Source organism: Eretmochelys imbricata, chromosome 1 (genome assembly GCF_965152235.1).
Source record: "Eretmochelys imbricata isolate rEreImb1 chromosome 1, rEreImb1.hap1, whole genome shotgun sequence".
Classification (NCBI taxonomy): Eukaryota; Metazoa; Chordata; order Testudines; family Cheloniidae; genus Eretmochelys; species Eretmochelys imbricata.
In genome coordinates this window covers 160,171,446-160,190,851 of record NC_135572.1, presented here as the reverse complement: position 1 = coordinate 160,190,851, position 19,406 = coordinate 160,171,446, and the positions used below count along the sequence as shown (strand labels likewise).

General features: G+C 43.5%; 1 protein-coding gene across 2 annotated transcripts in view; it reads left to right on the top strand.

Annotated features, from left to right (window-relative positions):
- The first annotated feature begins 13,437 nt into the window (after positions 1–13,437).
- FAM3B (FAM3 metabolism regulating signaling molecule B) overlaps positions 13,438–19,406 on the top strand; it is a 33,189-nt gene continuing 27,220 nt past the window's right edge. Inside the window, exons 1-2 of one of the 2 annotated variants that reach the window (XM_077818304.1) lie at positions 13,438–13,634; positions 18,781–19,023. Coding sequence is in view for 1 of the 2 variants with exons in the window: in XM_077818295.1 (XP_077674421.1) it covers positions 13,616–13,634 (19 nt within the window). In the remaining variant the exon portion in view is untranslated. The remainder of the gene's footprint in view (positions 13,635–18,780; positions 19,024–19,406) is intronic. The other variant, XM_077818295.1, reaches the window with a different exon arrangement.

The following is a 19,406-nucleotide window of genomic DNA, read 5'->3' as shown; positions in this document are numbered from 1 at the left end:
TGTTGCAGACCCTGGTTTTATAACCATTGACATTCTTGCTGCTGTTTGACTATCATAAGCGAGTTAGGTTGTATCCCATTATCATCCCCCCATCTCTTGAGCTTCTCAGAGTAACTTCCTTCATATCTAGGCTAGGCTCGTAATGGTCCCAGGTCTTACTACTGCCTAATGGCTCTTAGGTGACATAGTTCACTGCTCTGAAATTAACTGATGGTCTCAGCTCGGCTTATATAGGAAAGGGAGCCATATTGCAAAAACCTCTGTTGCAACTGGCGCTGACAGGCAGAGAGGCTAAGGATTCGTTGAAATGGATTAGTTTTGTAAAATAGTATGCGAAGAGACTGTACTCTGCACCTACTAAAAGACTGATCACGGCTGAAGCATATTTGTTGGCAGGGCAGAATAGAAAAGCTTGCGTTGCTGCTACTCTGGCTTTACCTCTGCTGTGGCTACTTAGATCTTAGTTCACAGTCTGGCACCTTCTGTGAGAATTCACTTGTAGGTATGTTTTCAAAAATAAGACTATCCTAAAGAACCTCTCTCATGTTCTTCACGTCAGAGTGGATGCATAATTCTCATTAACAAGTGTAATGATTCCAGACTGGAATCTCAAAGCACCCACTACATAGTTTTTCCCGCATTCTGATTGCGGATAACCTTGTTTTTCTGCATTGCTGATAGTGTATTTGCAGGCAAATGAAACTAGGTTCTTATATATATTTTAAATATATTAAATATTCATTACTACTTGCATAGCTTCACAAATATTTAAACTTTTTTTTTCTTTTCATTGTTAATTCAGCATGGTTGGCTCTCTAGTGTTAGGCAGACAGTTTATATTCCGACAAAAAATGCAGATAGGATACTTTTTCAGCCAACAAAAGCTTTAAATATAGAAAGTAATTAACTTTTCAAATGAACATAACTTTCAATTAAATGTTTAATGTCTTATTTAAAAATAAGTGATTGTCATCAGAATTTAACTGTGTATTTGACTCTAGTTTGTACATTATGAGCAAAATAGGGAGAGAAACTGCTGACACAACTTATTCTTTCCCTTTTGGAATAAAACTGAACTGGTGACCAAAGAATTAAATTATGGCTGTGATCACACCAATTAATAATGGTAACTAAAAATAATGTTTCTAAACTTTTAGTGTCAAAATATTATCTACATGTATATCTTCTCTCTCACCACTTGGGAAATGCTGGGGGGGTGGGGGAGGGAACGGGGATAGAGGGAAGAAATTCTAAAGGAGGTGACATGAGGGAATAATTGTAAGAAAGTCAGCAGTAAGTCAGGACCAGCCCTTAAGCCAGCATTTCTCAAACATGGCCACCAGGGGCTTTTCTTGCAGCCACAGCCTCCTGGGGAGGTGAGGGGGGAAGCAGTGGCCCCTCCTCTGGGGCTGCCAGGAGGGGTTGGGCCTTGCCCCCCTTTGGCGCCACAAATATCAGAGGAGCAGACAGCCGGTGTGAGTTCCCTATCAACAGTCAAAACATGTTACTCTAATGCAGGGGTGGCCAACCTGAGCCTGAGAAGGAGCCAGAATTTACCAATGAACATTGCCAAAGAGCCACAGTAATATGTCAGCGGCCCCCCATCAGCTCCCCGCTCCCAGCGCCTCCTGCCCGCCAGCAACCCCGCCTATCAGCACCTCCTCCTCCCTCCCCGCACCTCCTATCAGCTGTCTCTTGGTGTGCAGGAGGCTCTGGGGAGGGGGAGAGAGAGGAGCGAGGGCATGGCAGGCTGAGAAAGGGGTGGACTGGGGACAGGGCCCATGGTAGAGCAAGGGGTTGAGCAGTGAGCACCCCCAGCACATTGGAAAGTTGGCACCTGTAGCTCCAGCCCCGGAGTCGGTGCCTATAGAAGGAGCTGCATATTAACTCTGAAGAGCCGCATGTGGCTCCGGAGCCACAGGTTGGCCACCCCTGCTCTAATGCCTCATCTGAAGCGTGCATTACTGGCCAAAAGAGCGTGAGTGTGAGTGACTATAAGAATCTGAGTTCTGAAATATCTCTCATCTGGAAGGGAAAACATAAATGAGAAAATCATTTTAAGTTGCCTTGTTTTTTTAAGAGAAAATCATGTATCGACTTCTAAAACTCTAACACTGAATACATTTAGTTCCACATGATACACCAGACGGAAATTTCACTTAAGGAAATAATTCCATTTACTGGAGAAATTTCTCCACCTGAGAACTCAATTTTATTTGAATAGTTCAGAGTTGAATGTTAACTAAACGAAGATGGGGCCAAAATCTTGAGAAAGGGGGATGCTACATTTATAAAGCCAGTCTTCAGCTGCTGTGCAATGTTATTCCCAATTACTGCTAAGCATCATTTCTGGATTTTCTAAAGGTTGGTATTTTTGTACAAGTTCCACTGTTCTTCGATCTGCACTATATAAAAATTTTAAATTTCTGCTTGTTTAAATAAATGAATAATTGTTCTAACTTGTTCAGTGTATCTTTTAAATCATGTTGTATTTCACTTCCTGGTCACTAGTGTTCAGTATCCAACCAAATTGTTCCCAATGCAATGAAATTCAGGATACCTTTGACCAAATGTAAGATTCTCAACAATAACCCCTCAATATGGCTTCAGCTCTAAAGTAAGAGTAGAACTTGTCTATAAGTGATTGAAAGTTAAAACCTGCAGAAGGCTGACTGCTGTATGTGAGAGTGAGATTTTCACATTCATACTTAAAAATGAATTATTTTTGTTTCATCTTTCCCTCAAGAGTATTCCCCATTGGACAGAGATCAGACATGGAAAATTTTAGCCCAGTAAGTGAAACTTTTGGATCATTTAGAAATACAGATGGAAAATAGTTATACTAGTAACACTTTGGCTACTTTAACTATAGCTATATCTAATGCTCTGGCTATAAGATAAAAAGGGACACAAACTTCAAGGTACTATTGGTAATACTATATCTTTTTAGGTATCTACTTTCTTTTGGTGTCATACATAGAGATCTAGAAATATTAAATTCACTCTGCCTATTGGATTCTCTCTCACAAGGTGGCACTCCTGTGACATCTCTCAGATGTGCTTCTTTGAGACTTTCTTCACAACTGATAGAGTTCAATAAAATCAAAACAGTTTACAAGTTGTTTCCTTTTAAAAAAAATCCATATACATAAATAATCTTATGCCAGTAGTTCTTAAACTTTTGTACTGGTGACCCCTTTCACATACCAAGCCTCTGAGTGTGACACCCCTCCCCCCCTTATAAATTAAAAACACTTTTTTTGTCTATTTAACACTGTTATAAATGCTGGAGGCAAAGCAGGGTTTGGGGTGGAGGCTGACAGCTTGTTACTCCCCAATCTAATAACCTCACCACCCCCTGAAGGGTCCCAACCCCCAGTTTGAGAACCCCTGTCTTATGCCATAATGATGGTCTGATTCTTTTTGTTGAAGAATCAGCATTCTGTTTTTTAAAATCCTTTATTTCTAAGCTGCCAGGTGGCCTTTTTTATGTATTTGTACAAAATATGTTGCTAGTCAATGGATACCAGGATTATTTGGTGAAACAAGATACATTTTTATATTCTAAAATGGAACAGTATTTTCAATGTACCCAATACTTTTGCATATATAACTATATATTTCAGTTGATTGTTGCCTTTTCCTGTTCAATGAAGCCTGGCTGTAACACATCCCTGTTTCTAACTTTTTGGTAACAGGTCAGATGAGAGTTCTTTCCTGTGCTTGACTTTCTCCTACACGTCTAAAACTTCCACTGCTTCAGAGTACAGCCCATGAGATGCCCATCTGTACTCCTGAAAGTTTTCTCTAGGACTATATATAAACTTTGTCCTAAACAATACAAATATCCACAATTGGATTTGTTTGGTTTAACAAAACCATTTTTGCCCCTTTAAAAGGAGAGTAACCGTGCGTACCACTTGCAGACAAAACGCTTGTTAAATTTGAGTATAAGGTTAAGAATAAAAATTCCTACAAAGAATACTGTATTTAGCACAAACCCTATTCAAAGCCAGGATGTTCAGAGTTAAGGTTAAATATATAATACCCCAAATATCTGAAAGTATGAAAGTTCACGGTTAAAGTACCCAAACTAATTTGTCACTGCTCCCTCAACAATTACTTACCTGTTTTGTTTTTTTTAAGTGGCTTTGCAAGATGTCTGTTTTTTGAAGAAACGTTTCTGAGAATTATAAGAACTCCTCTACCTAAAGGCTTAAATTTTGAACAGCCATGGAATTTGTACAGCTAGCAAATGAAATGGAATAGTGAACTGGGCTCCACAGACCTTCGTCTATAACTGGTTTCATGTCCTCATTGATGTCAGATCTGTGTCTAATGGCACTTGCATTTTTGGTACTTGGATTCGTTGGGCTTTATCCTAAGAGGTGCCAAATTCCTTCAATACCACACAAGACTCAGCATTTAAAAGGGGAACAGAGAATAATTGCCTTAATATGTTGTTTGTCAAACCAGGAATTTGAGTAAAGCAGTTTTTTTCCTATGGAACATATATAATTGTAAAGAAGGCTAGAGTTGTCAGCTCTAGCAAATGTATGACTAAGAGGATGATGATACGGTGTTCATGGTCATTGATAATATGAAACTTTGTAATGGATACATAAGGTAGCATGATTTTCTCAGAACATTGCTGCAGGGACAGTTAAATTAGTTTGGGAGACTTAGCTGTGAATGTTCCTACTTTTCAGTGTTTGAATTTCTTAAGTAAAGCCTTAAATCTGACTTCCATCTTTTTTAATTTTTGGGGTGGGGGTTGGTTTGGTTTGTTGGGGTTTTTTTTGGGGGGGGGGGGGGAGCGTTTCTTTGGGATTGTGTGTTGCTACCTACAATGTTCTGCAGGGATTTTTAATCCTCAAATTACTGATAACTCCTTCAGTTCACTCCTACACTCTATTTCACCAATTAAACTCATTCCTACCATTCTTCCCCATTCAGTCCTGCAAGTCCAACCCATCTCCACTCATTTTGCCCATCTCTACTCCTATGCCTCTACTGATTCAAGCTTGTAATGTCAGTTTTAATGTCCTTTTATCTGGAAGAGGTGAAATCTAATTTTCTCATGCGCAGTGTGACTCTGGGCTAATAGTATGTGCCAAACCTCCACCCCTCAGGTTAAAGAATGCTAAGCATAAACCAAAACCATAAATTGTACACCACCAACCCATTGGATTCCAGTCTCACTGGCTGTTCCAGCTCATCATTTGAAAGTGCTTATTTTATTGCTCAGCATTCTTTCTCTGTTACTTATTTAATTCCTGTGTTTTTTGTATTTTGTTTAAGCCTTCTGCTTTTCAGTGAAGCTAATCTAATATTCTCAAAGTCTGGCTTGTGTCCCAAACCTTTTCTTCCAGGTTTCATGGAGGACGTCAAGTGTCACCAGAGAGCCTATTTCATTATTTTTGTTTTGAAGTAGACATAGGCCTTGATCCTGCAAGTTACTGCTAATAGAACTCCATGAGATTGCAAGAGTCCATCCACCTGCATGGAAAAACAAGGAGTCCTTGTGGCACCTTAGAGACTAACAAATTTATTTGGGCATAAGCTTTTGAGGGCTAGAACCCACTTCATCAGACGCATGGAGTGAAAAATACAGTAGGCAGGGTGTGTGTGTGTGTGTGTGTGTGTGTGTGTGTGTAGAGAAAGGGAAAAAAAAATGAGAACATGAAAAGATGGGAGTTGCCTTACCAACTCACAGAACCATGACCTTCCTGGTGTTATAAAAATACTGACATTGAGTCATTCTTAAACATATCTCTGCTCTGCCATGATTGTAGGCTGTTTGCCAGAGCGCCTTTTGTGTGTGTGTGTGTGTGTGTGTGTGTAGATTTTCTATGTCCTGCATCACCATAGAGCTGAGCACCTCACAAACATTCATGGCCAAGATTTTTCAAAACAGGTGCTAAGTGTTAAACTGTACAATCCATAATTAGGTACCTAAGAAAGTCGCATGGTATTTCCAAAGTGCTGAGCACTGGACATTTCTTATTAACTAATTAATTTACCGCCAATGGTATTATAAAGTTAGGGGGAAGTATCCCCATTTTATAGCTGTGGAACTGAGGCACACAGGATATCCAGTCCCTTCACTTTTGGAAAGTGTTACCCATAGAGATTCAGTGACTTGCTAAAGGCCATGCAGGAAGCATATTGCAAAGCAGAGAATCTTGCCCAGTTGTTCTGAGTCTTAATTCAGTGTCTTGGCCACAGACTGGAGAAAAGAAACCGCCACTTGTCAAGTTTTAAACTGTTTTAGATTCAAAGACATTCTAATTCTCTCTTACAGCGAGCTAAAAACTTTTAATAGGGAGGACTACATCTCCCAGCCCCCTTCCGTCTTATTTGCTGTCCTGCAACATCCCTGTGGCAACTGCAGCAATTGTTTACTTTAAAAAGTAATAGCAGCTCAGCTCCTTCTCTCAGCTTTACTCACACACACTCTCTCTCTCTTCTCCATTAATTGCATTTGCTTTTCTGACATCTGGTATCCTTCACACCCAGCCACGTTTTCCACCTGTCTTGTCTCCTGGCATCTGCTTCCTTACTGCCTGAACCTGTTTGGATATCCTGGCTATGCTGCCCAGGTAGTTCATGGCTCCTGGACATTCCTTTTCACCTACCAGCTCGAGTCATGTTGACAAGGAATGGTAATGGCTGCAGTGGCTGGCTAATTCCTGGGGGGGGGGGGGAGGGGGACTGCAATATCCCAGCAAGGAAGGGAGTGGCTCCCTCTCTGTTGGCAGGAGCATCCTCACAGCGCACTCCCCTACTGTTGGGGGGAAGAGAGTGAACACTGCAAATCTTTCTATGTTTTTTAATCTTGGGGCTCCCTGAAATGGCATAGGGTGTAGGGGGGGCACAGAAGCTGATCCTGGCAAGGTAGAGGAAGTCTTGCTGCCACTCTCCCTGGAGGAGGGATTAGAAATATTGTCACTGATCTGCCTCTATGTGTAAGGTGAATATGTTGGAATTTTTATGGGGGGGAGGGAGGGGAGGGTGGCAAGGGAAACAAGATGAATCATAGATAGGGGGCCGGGGATTGGATCATTTCATCAAAATTTGCCACGATGAAGTTCTAAATTTTGCTACCCTATTAATTATTTATTCCTTGTTCCTTGCACTACCCTAGAGCAGGCTTCCCCTCACTCTTCTGTGTAGGCTGATTGATTACTAGGGCTGGTTGAAATCATTTTTATCTTTAAACAAAAAATACCTTTTTGAATTATACAGAAAAAAATTGGTAAACTTTCCTGATATTTTCATATTTTTGATTAAACAACTCTAAAAATTTGTATTTAAATCAGTTGGAATAATTTTGAATAGCTTAGTCAATTCACTGATTTTTTGTTTTGTTTTTGTTTGGCACAAAAGATTTCCCCTCTTCTTTATAAGAACGTAAGAATGGCCCTAGTGAGTCAGACCAAAGGTCCATCTAGCCCAGTATCATAGACTTTAAGGTCAGAAGGGACCATTATGATCATCTAGTCTGACCTCCTGCACAATGCAGGCCATGGAATCTCACCCACCAACTCCTGTAACAAACCCCTAACTTATGTCTGAGCTATTGAAGTCCTCAAATCGTGGTTTAAAGACTTCAAGGTGCAGAGAATCCTCCAGCAAGTGATCCTTGCCCCACACTGCAGAGGAAGGTAAAAAACCCCCAGGGCCTCTGCCAATCTGCTCTGGAGGAAAATTCCTTCCCGATCCCAAATATGGTGATCAGCTAAACCCTGAGCATGTGGGCAAGACTCACCAGCCAGACACCCAGGAAAGAATTCTCTGTAGTAACTCAGATCCCACCCCATCTAACATCTCATAAGGCCATTGGGCATATCTACCACCAGTAGTCAAAGATCAATTAATTGCCAAAATTAGGCTATCCCATCATATCATCTCCTCCATCACCGCTTCAAGCTTAGTCTTGAAGCCAAATATGTCTTTTGCCCCCACTGCTTCTCTTGGAAGGATGTTCCAGAACTTCACTCCTCTGATGGTTAGAAACCTTCGTCTAATTTCAAGTCAAAACTTCCTATGGCCAGTTTATATCCATTTGTTCTTGTGTCCACATTGGTACATCATCCGACAGTTTCCAGTACCAGGTGTCCCAGAGACAATGAACAGAACAGGTAATTATCAAGTGATCCATTCCCTGTCTTTCATTCCCAGCTTCTCGCAAACAGAGGCTAGGGACACCATTCCTGCTCATCCTGGCTAATAGCCTTTGATGGACCTATCCTCCATGAATTTGTCTAGTTCTTTTTTGAACCCTGTTATGGTCTTGGCCTTCACAACATTCTCTGGCAAGGAGTTCCACAGGCTGACTGTGTATTGTGTAAAGAAATACTTCCTTTTATTTGTTTTAAACCTGCTGCCTATTAATTTCATTGGATGACCCCTCATTCTTGTGTTATGAGAAGTAGTAAACAACACTTCCTTATCTACTTTCTCTACACCAGTCATGATTTTATAGACCTCAATCATATCTCCCCTTATCTGTCTCTTTTCCAAGCTAAAAAGTCCCAGTCTTATTAATCTCTCCTCATATGGAAGCCATTCCATACCCCTAATCATTTTTGTTGCCCTTTTCTGAACCTTTTCCAATTCCAACCTTTTTTGAGATGGGGCGACCACATCTGCACACAGTATTCAAGATGTGGGCATACCATGGATTTATATAGTGGCAACATGGATATTTTCTGTCCTATCCTATCTTAATTATTCCCAGCATTCTGTTAGCTTTTTTGACTGCCGCTGCATATTGATTGGATGTTTTCAGAGAACTATCCCCAATGACTCCAAGATCTTTCTTTAGTGATAACAGCTAATTTAGACCCCATCATTTTATATGTACATTTGGGATTTCCAATGTGCATTACTTTGCATTTATCAACATTAATGGCAATTTCATCTGCCATTTTGTTGCCCAGTCACCCAGTTTTGAGAGTTCTGTTTATAACTCTTCACAGTCTGCCTGGGTCTTAACTATCTCTAGTAATTTTATGTCATCTGCAAATTTTGCCACCTCACTGTTTACCCCTTTTTTCCAGATCATTTATGAATAGGACTGGCCCCAGAACAGACCCCTGGGGGACACCACTATTTACCTCTCTCCATTCTGAAAACTGAACATTTATACCCTTTGTTTCCGATCTTTTAACTAGTTACCAGTCTATGAGAGCTCCTTCCCTCTTATCCTATGGCAGCTTACTTTGCATAAGAGCCTTTGTTGAGGGACCTTGTCAAAGGCTTTCTGAAAATCTAAGTACACTTTTTCCACTGGATCCCCTTGGTCCACATGCCTCAAAGAATTCTAGTAGATTGGTGAAGCACGATTTCCCTTTACGAGAACGATGTTGACTCTTCCTCAACAAATTTATGTTCATCTATATGTCTGACAATATTGTTCTTTATTATCGTTTCAACCAGTTTGCCTGATACTGACGTCAGGCTTACAGGCCTGTAATTGCTGGGATCACCTCTGGAGCCCTTTTTAAAAAATGGTGTCACATCAGCTACCCTCCAATCATCTGGTACAGAAGCTGATTTAAATGATAGGTTACAAACTACAGTCAGTTCTGTAATTTCACACTTGAGTTCCTTCAGAACTCTTGGGTGAATACTATCTGGTCCTGGTGACTTATTGCTGTTTAATTTATCAATTTCTTCCAAAACCTCCTCTAATGATATCTCAATCTGGGACAGTTCCTCAGATCTGTCACCTAAAAAGAATGGCTCAGTTTTGGGAATCTCCCTCACATCCTCAGCCATGAAGACTGATGCAAAGAATTCATTTAGTTTCTCCACAATGGCCTTATTGTCCTTGAGTGCTCCTTTAGCACCTCTATGGTCCAGTGGCCCCACAGGTTTTTGAGCAGGCTTCCGGCTTTTGATGTACTTAAAAAAAATTTGCTATTACTTTTTGAGTCTTTGGCTAACTGTTCCTCAAATACTATCATCCCTATTGTTTTTTCCCCTCTGGATTAATTGATTTATTTAAATATTTATTGTCAAGCCCTTCCAGAATCATTATGGGTGTAGACCTTCACATTTGTGAAAATTAGGTATAAAGCCTCTTTTAAATAGCGTGGGGGGGGAACAAAGATGCTGGTGTCTTCTATCCTGGGGATTTTGTTTGGTTGGTTGGTTTTAGTTTTTTTTGCACATCTTGTTTCTGTTTTTCACTTGAACAGTGTAGTCAGGATTCAATATGTTATGTAATCTATGCCATGCAATGAGGTGAAACAAGATCAGGAAACAAAATCAAGGAGATATTTTACTACCTGAACTCTCCAGAGAGGTGATCTCGGTACTTAAACTTCTTGTGAAGGGCAACAAGGAGCCTGGTGGCACCTTAAAGACTAACAGATTTATTTGGACATAAGCTTTCATGGGTAAAAAACCCACTTCTTTAGAAGCATGGAGTGAAAATTACAGATATTACAGGCATAAACATATACTGGCACTTGAAGAGAAGGGAGAACCAATGTAGAAGGCCAATTCAGCCAGGGTGGATGTGGTCCACTCCCAATAATTGAGGAGGAGGTGTCAATACCAAGAGAGGGAAAATTGCTTTTGTAGTGAGCCAGCCACTCCCAGTCCCTATTCAAGCCCAAATTAATAGTGTTAAATCTGCAAATGAATTTTAGTTCTGCAGTTTCTCTTTGAAGTCTGTTTTTGAAGATTTTTGTTGAAGTATGGCTACTTTTAAATCTGTTTATAGAATGTCCAGGGAGATTGAAGTGTTCTCCTACTGGCTTTTGTATGTTACCATTCCTGAGGTCTGATTTGTGTCCATTTAGCCTTTTACGTAGACCCTGTCCAGTTTGGCCAATGTACATGACAGAGGGGCATTGCTGGCACATGACGGCATATCACAGTAGATGTGCAGGTGAATGAGCCTCTGATGGTGTGGTTGGGTCCTATGATGGTGTCGCTAGAGTAGATATGGGGAACGGGAAGGCAACAGGGTTTGTTATAGGGATTGGTTCCTGGGTTAGTGTTTCTGTGGTGTGGTGTGTAGTTGCTGGTGAGTATTTGCTTCAGGTTGGGGGGCTGTCTGTAAGCGAGGATTGGCCTGCCTCCCAAAGCCTGTGAGAGTGGGGGATCGTTTTCCAGGATAGGTTGTAGATCGTTGATGATGCGCTGGTTTTAGCTGGGGGCTGTACGTGATGGCCAGTGGTGTTCTGTTATTTTCCTTGTTGAGCCTGTCCTGTAGAAGGTGACTTCTGGGTACCCATCTCGCTCTATCAATCTGTTTCCTCACTTCCCCAGGTGAGTATTGTAATTTTAAGAATGCTTGATAGAGATCTTGTAGCTGTTTGTCTCTGTCTGAGGGATTGGCGCAAATGCGGTTGTATCTGAGGTCTTGGCTGTAGACAATGGATCATGTGATGTATCCTGGATGAAAGCTGGAGGCATGTAGGTAAGTATAGCGGTCGGTAGGTTTCCAGTATAGGGTGGTATTTGTGACCATCACTTATTTGCACTGTTGTGTCTAGGAAGTGGATCAATCTAAGCTGAGGTTGATGGTGGGGTGGAAATTGTTGAAATCCAGGTGGAATTCTTCAAGGGCCTTCTTCCCATGGGTCCATATGATGAAGATGTCATCAATGCAGCGTAAGTAGAGGAGGAGAGAGGGGACTAGAGCTGAGAAAGCGTTCTAAACCAGCCATAAAAATGTTGGCCATGTGGGTACCCATTGCAGTGCCACTGACTTGAAGGTGTAAGTTGTCCCCAAATCTGAAATGGTTGTGGGTGAGGACAAAGTAACAAAGCTCAGCCACCAGGTGTGCTGTGGCTTCATCAGGGATACTCTTCCTGACAGTTTGTAGTCCATCCTTGTGTGGAATATTGGTGTAAAGAGCTTCTTCATCAATAGTAGCTAGGATGGTGTTTTCAGGAAGATCACCAATGCATTGTAGTTTCCTCAGGAAGTGAGTGGTGTCTCACGGATAGCTAGGAGTGCTGGTAGCGTAGGGTCTGAGGAGAGAGTCCAAATAGCCAGATAATCCTGCTGTCAGGGTGCCAATGCCTGAGATGATGGGGCACCCAGGATTTCCAGGTTTATGGATCTTGGGTAGCAGATAGAATACCCCTGGTCGGGGCTCTAGGGGTGTGCCTGTGTAGATTTCTTCCCGTGCTGTAGCAGGGAGTTTCTTGAGCAGATGGAGTAGTTTCTTTTGGTAACCCTCAGTGGGATCGGAGGATAGCGGCCTGTAGAATGTGGTGTTGGAGAGTTGTCTGGCAGCCCCCTGTTCTGTCCTCCTGGATGGTTGAAATGACACACTGTACTTCTACGTAGAGTGCTTCTGCAGATGTGCACAGGCTGAAATTGTGAACAAACAGCATCACTTGCCCCATAACTTCAGCTATACAGAATGCAATGCCATCCACAGACTCTGACATTATAATCAAAGGGGCTGACAAAGGAAGTGCTGTAGTCAGTGATGAGCTGCCAAAATCTGAAGAACTGGTTCCTTCCGTTGCTCCGGGTCTTCGGCGGCACTGAAGGACCTGCCACCGAAGACATGGAGTGCTGCCGCGTGAGTAAAAAATTAAAAAGGGAATCGCAGCCAGGGGAGCCTCCCCAGGCAGGAGCTTAGGCGGGCCGGATAGGATGCAGCCCATGGGCCGGAGTTTGCCCACCCCTCTAACAACCGGTTCTAAACCAGCTTCAAAATGTAATAACCGGTTCGCGTGAACGGGCGCCAGCTCACCACTGGCTGTAGTCATGACCTGGTCAGGTACTGAAAAGGAGGCTGTCAGACAACTCTCCAACACCCTATTCTACAGGCCACTATCCTCCAATCCCATGGAGGAGTACCAAAAGACACTACACCATCTGCTCAAGAAACAAGGTGGGGTGGGGGAGGTAATATCTTCTATTGGACCAACTTGTGGGGGTGAGACCCAAGCTTGTGATCTCTTCTTGAGATCAGGGCAGACCAGAGAGCATTTCCTGCAGGAAGGGGTGGGGTGGGTGGGTGTGTGTGTGTGTGTAAAAAAAAGTATAGCAGCGTTCCCCCCAACCCCGTCCCTGCCTTCGGATACACCTGAGCCCTGACTCTTGCTGCGGCTGAACAGCTGCGCGACGCTAGACAGCCTTTCAGCTTGATCAAGGACCAAAAAGGGAGTCGTGCCCGCGCTTTTCCCGGCTGTGAAAGGCCGGACCCAGCCTCGTCCTTGCCTTTGCGCTGAAACCGAAAGCGCTGTGAGGGGAGACCCGTGAGGGCCGCGCTGCACGGACGGACGCGCACGCACGGAGGGGGGCGGGCTCCCATCGCTGCTGCTTCGCCCCATAGCCCAGCCCAGCCCCCAGGGTGTGCCGGCGGACTTCGGCACCGCGATTGCCCAGCGGCCGCTCCCCCGGGGCAGCGCCGCCTCCTAGCTCCAGCCGGTCCCTGGCGGGGGCGGGAAGCTCCGCTCCCAGCCTCCCCCGAGCGCCACCCAGCGGTCACGGTGTGCGCCTTATTCCCCTGCCCGCCCAGGTGCAGCGAGGTTTGCGCTCTCCCCAGCACGGGGCGCGGCGGGGCTCTTGCCGGAGCAGGTGCGGGGGGGCCGGCGGGGGCGCCGCGGAGGAGCCCCGCTGCCCGGGAAGATGCGGCTGGGCTGGAGCAGTGAGTAGGCGCCGCGCACCGGCGGGAGTGGGAGCCGGCGGGCCGCCCCCCTGCCCTGGGGCCGGGCTGGAGGCTGCGGGGAAGGGGCGGCGGGCGCTGGCCCTGCCGCCGGCTTCCTTCCTGTGGGGGCTGGCGGGCAGGTCCCCTTTCCCCGCAGGGGTGTCGCGTTGGCCGCCGGGGCTCGGGGCTCAGCCTCCCACTTCCCTCGGGCCGGGCGGGTGTGCTTGGCAGCCCGCTACTGGCTGGCCCCGGCCCCGCAGCCCTCGCTCTCCCCGGCCCTCCAACAGCAGAGCAAGTCTGACTGCTGCTTCCTGAGGTTTGTCCCCCCCGATCGTTTCCGGGAGGCGCTTGGGACATTAGAGGTGTTGGGGCTTCTCGTCCCCTCTCCCATCCCTGCCTCTCTTGGCACTTCTCCTGGGCTTCTGCCCTCTTCCCCAGCCACACTGGCACGGGCTGGGACCTGCTCTCCGCCTCGTCTGGCCACCTGTACACTTCCACGTTTGACTGGCTAGTACAGCCGCCCTTTGGCCCATGCACAGCGGTGTGTCAACACTAGTGCGCGTACTCCCCACGAATGCTTGCATCTCTGTAAAATGTAGTGCACCACAGATAGGTAACTACCCCAGCGTGCTCTTCCCCGTTGTCTGGCTCACTGCCTTGTGGATCATGGGCACAGTGTTCTGTGGGAAACTAGCGATTTGCCCAGGGGTTTTGGGGAGCTAGGGATCACGTTCGCACCATGCCAATTTCTACACCCCATAATGTTTTCCACATCCCATAATTTCTGCACTTAAAAAAAAACAAACAAACAAAAAACCCCTCCCACTGTCCCTTATGTCTCCACCATCTTGCTCACAGACCTGGATCTTGCAAGAGCTCAGCACAGTGTTCAGGAGTATTGCTGATACAGGACATACGATTCTCCTGTGTTTGCAGAGTTCAAAGGGATGGTGATGATGGGGAGAAGTTCTGTCACAATAACTGGATGCTGATGGATGTAGCCCCCCCACCCCAAAAAATAAAAAAGCCAGGTTGCCGCTGGCATTCACAGAGCAGCTCCACACAACAATCATTGTATCCGGGCACAAGAAATGAGCACTGATTGGTGGAATACATCATAATGCACAGTTGGGACGACTAGCGGGGGTTGTAGAACTTTTGAGTTCAAAAGGCTGCGTTCCTGGATCTGTGTGCTGAACTTGCACCAGACAGACAGTCCACGGACCCCAGAATGAGAGCCGCATTGAGAAGCGAGTGGCAGTCGTGCTGTGGAAGCTTGCAACACCAGATTGCTTTCAGTCAGTGGCATCTGGAATTGGAAAAATCACAGAGGGGGCCATTGTTGTCCAAGTGTGTAGGGCTGTTAAATATCTCCTGCTACACAACTGTGACTCCTGGTAAAGTACAAGAAGTAGTAGATGGATTCATATCAGTGGGGTTCCAGAACTCAGGTGGGGTGATAGCATACACATCCCTCTTCTGGCTCTAACCCACTTTGCCACCAAGTATATCAACAGAAAGGGATATTTTTTTTCATGGTTATATAACCGCTAGTGAATCACTGGTGATCTGTCACTGATATCAAGGTAGACTGGTTAGGGAAGGTGCATGATGTTTGCATGTTTAAAAACATGTGATTTAAAAAAAAAACCTGCAAGAAGGGACATTTTCCCCAACGGGCAGATTACCACAGGTGATATTGAAATGCCGATATTGATCCTGGAGCCATACGGCCTACCCCTTGCTCCTCTGGCTCATGAATTTGTACACTGGTCACCTTGGCAGCATCAAGGAAAGATTCAATTACCATCTCAACGGGTGCAGTTGAATATGCTTTTGGTAGATTGAATGGACACTAGCATGGCTTATTTAGGAGATTGGATCTCAGAGAGGAGAAATATCCTCCTACTTATACCTGCATGGTGTGTAATGCATTATAGCTGTGAGGCAAAGGGTAAAAGCTGCCATCAGGATGAAGGGTTGGAACGGACAGGCTGTCTGCTGAATTTGAACAGCAAGAGGCAAGGGCTAGTGGAACAGCCAACTGTAGAGCTACGTAGCTGAGGGAGATCTTAAAAGGCCAGTTTATCAGTCAGCCACAGTGGTGGTGTCTAATGTTGTTATTACATAACGTCCCTTGGGTGTTCTTACTATGGGTGGGGCTTTGCTTCCTGCTATTCACTGTAATTCCTGGTATAAACTAATAAAGATACTGAGTCTCCAAAAAATAGAACTTCATTATGTGCAAAGAAGCAGAGAACAAAGTTAAAGTGCAAACAAACAAACACTAAGTTTAAAAAATCTTTTACCAACTTGTGACTTTGAAATCCCAAGTGAAAACAGAGGTAGGGCAGGGAACATTTATGTCCATGTATCTGAAACCTGCAACAATGTGGCTACATATACGCTGCCCTGTGGTTTTCACAGGTACCAGTGTATGTGTAGCTATTGTTCTCCTTGTTCAGTGTGGAGTGATAGGCATAAGGATGTACACCATGGTGCCCGGTGGCGTGGGAGTGTAGTGAGCAACGACTAGTTTTAAACAAGGAGGAAGGGTGCGGGAAGGAGAGAGAGATGAGCACACACTGGAAAAATTAACAAGCTTGCAGCTATGTAAGTAAACCACAAGAATGTGATAACAGAGTCCTTCATCTATTAACGAATTAGGTCTTCTGCTCTTTTGTATCTTTCTTAGGCACCAATACACTTTGACTAATTTATTTGCTCTTTCAGCACCAAGTCTATTGCAGAACTGGACCAAACCAATAATTAAAAATAATAATAATCCCCCCAACTGAACAATAAGAAACACTTGCCTGATGCTCAACTGGGTGGACAGGACTGCAGAGCCTTTGCTATTTTTTTTAAAGTTCTAAAATCAATTCTTTTTTCTGTGATTTTTAGTTCTAAAAATTTTAACCATTTTGATGCAAAAAACTGTGACCCAACATCCTTCACAAATATAGGCTTGTGGTAGAAACCTGGATCTTTAACTTTTACATTCCATCAGAAACTTTCACCTTTTTTCTGGCTTGACCTTTGTATTTTGGCTCAGTAACAGGTTCGCTGAATCATTTTCAGTTTGGTCCTTGTGTTGTTCCATTTCTTAGTTAATTACATCAGACCGAATTTCCACTGAGACTAGAGTGATTTGAAATCTATTGAGTCTGTCTGTGTAGGTCTCACTTCCATGGGCTCTGTAGACTCCCCCCAGCTCAACAGCTTCAGACTTGCAAGGCTCATGTTAGTACCCTACAAATAGATGTGTAGACTGTGCTTTGAGGTTGTGACTTTGGCTTTGAAGCCTATGGAGGGCTCCTTTCTGAGGCACAACTTTAAAGCACAGTCTGCACAGCTATTTTAGATCACTATTCCAAGTCTGTCGACCTGGACTAGGAGGCTCACTTCTGCAGCTGTGTAGACATACCCTCTAAGTTTGCTTTTTAGTGTCATGTGAAAAATGTGCTTTTTTTTAAATCTATGACCTTATCATATATATGCAAATTCCAACATTATTTATGGTAGCTGGATGCAGCTATGGAGAGAGAAACTTTTTGAGACTTCTACCATATGTCTTGGAGAAACTGGGACATTAAGTCCCCTTTTTTCAACCAAAATGAATCTGATGGGGGTTACAGAAGAACTTTTGAATGCATTTTAGAGCTGTTAGGTATTCCTTCTTCCTCAATGAGGTTCAAATACTGTGGTGAACACTCATATATCAGAAGCTAAGGATGAATCCACCTGAGACCTTCTCTCATCCTTTTCATTTTACTTTTATTGCCAGAGCCAATGGCAAAGACTTCCTCGGGATATTTCTCTTTGTATTCTTGGATGGTATCTTCAGCAGCTTGGACACAGTATTCTCCTTTTTTCTATTTAGAAATAAACTCAGTAGTATTCATTGGGATTGCAGTTTTCTAAGAATGGCTGCTTATAGCTGTTGTAGGGTCATTTTTCATGTTTCATCATCTTTCCTTAATATCAACGCTGATCCATTTAGTTCTTCCTTTACTGTTTCCTCTGTTTCCGTTGGAGTACTTAACTCTGCAGTGAAGATATAGCCTTAACTTGCATTATTTAAAGTTACGTCTCTTGAGCTAGGTTAACTTGAGTGAATGGGGACCCACTTTGGACTTGTCTTCACTGCAAAGTTAACTCAACATAGAACTTGAGTGTTATGCCTAACAGGTGTCCCTCATCCACACAGACAAACTCTGAACTTGAATGTGGTGGTGCTTTTAACACCTTGTTGGCTGTCCCGTTGGAGGGTATAGGCTAACTCTTGAGTTAGCACAACTCATCAGCTGCTAATTTGTGTCCACGCTACAGAGTGGTCTTATCTCCCTTCAAATGCTGCTAGTCCTCCAGCACTTTCCCACAATTCCTCCCATGTGCCAAGGAAATATAGAAAAGTCCTCCCACAATTCACTGGGAAAGAATTCCTGGAGCAATTCAGCTAACTGCAACACTAAAAACCCTGGGATATACCCCCAGAAGTCTTAGGCCATGTCGTTACTAACAAAAATGGTATGTTTTTACCACAGGATAACTAACAAATATGTTAGCTATACTGCTGTAAAATCCCAGTGGAGATAAGGCACTACTTTTATTTAAAAGTAAACTAGGTGAGGTCAACTACAGGCAGTAATGTAGTGTTGGCCTCACCTAGGTATCTCGCGATAAACAATAAAAGTGCTTTGCCTGTACTTAGGCTTTTTCAGTGGGATAACTGTTGTCTGTTATCTAGCATAAACAAACAACTAAACAAAAACCCCCACCATCCTGCACACCTTTGTGTTAGTGAAGACAAAAGTGTAATGCCACACGAGTGAGTGTTGTGCCTGTGTGCACAAATTAGCTCAAGTGTTACATGTTACTTTGCTGTGTTGCTGCTCCCACTAGGGCTAGGCTAGCTCGAGGAATACTCAAGCATAAGAAACTTGAATTAATTTTTCAATGGAGAAAAACTAACTTTGGGTCTGTCAGTTGACATTTGTCTGGAGGAGTATACCCAAGGCTAAGTGCATCAATTATTTCTTTAAAATGCTTATTTTGTACTTCATTGAAGGTAATGCGTAAAGGAAGGTTGCAAGTTTGGCTTTTTTGTTTGCTTTTTAACCAAGTGGAAAACTTCGCTTTTCAGATTATGATATTAAAAATAAACACTGATTGACCCTTGCCTTTCTTTGGATGCTGAAAATGAACAAAAGACTTCTCTTGAATCAAGCTAATGTTAAAAAGCTATAAGCGTGGAACAAGGGTCTTAACAGAACAGCGTGGATATTTTTTATGATCCTGAAAATCTCTCACATGATCACCAAACTCACCAAAGTTCTGCTCTTTCACTTTCACAATTATATTCAGTGTCACATTTGATCTGCAAAAGGTGAACGAAACTGAGTTTCTGCACTGTTTTGAGGGTGACTACAAATCCTGTCTAGCTTGCTGCTTAGCAACTCTTGACATTGTTCACATTTTACTTTAAAAGAATCCTCTGTTTTCATTACTTAACTCCGTTCAATTGTTTGTTTTGTACCACTCCCTTCAACTTCAGACATGCTGAATCATATAAATTGTACACTAGGGTTTAGCAATCAGTGAATGCTAAATAGAGCTAGCTAAAATGTACTAAAACTTGACTCAATTTTTCAATGCAATTTTTTATTGGAAATGTCAAATTTTGACCAAAAATATGTAATTTTTGACATATTTTGCAAAAATTACATCCTGTTTTCAACTAGCTCTAATACAAAGCACTTGTTTGCAATA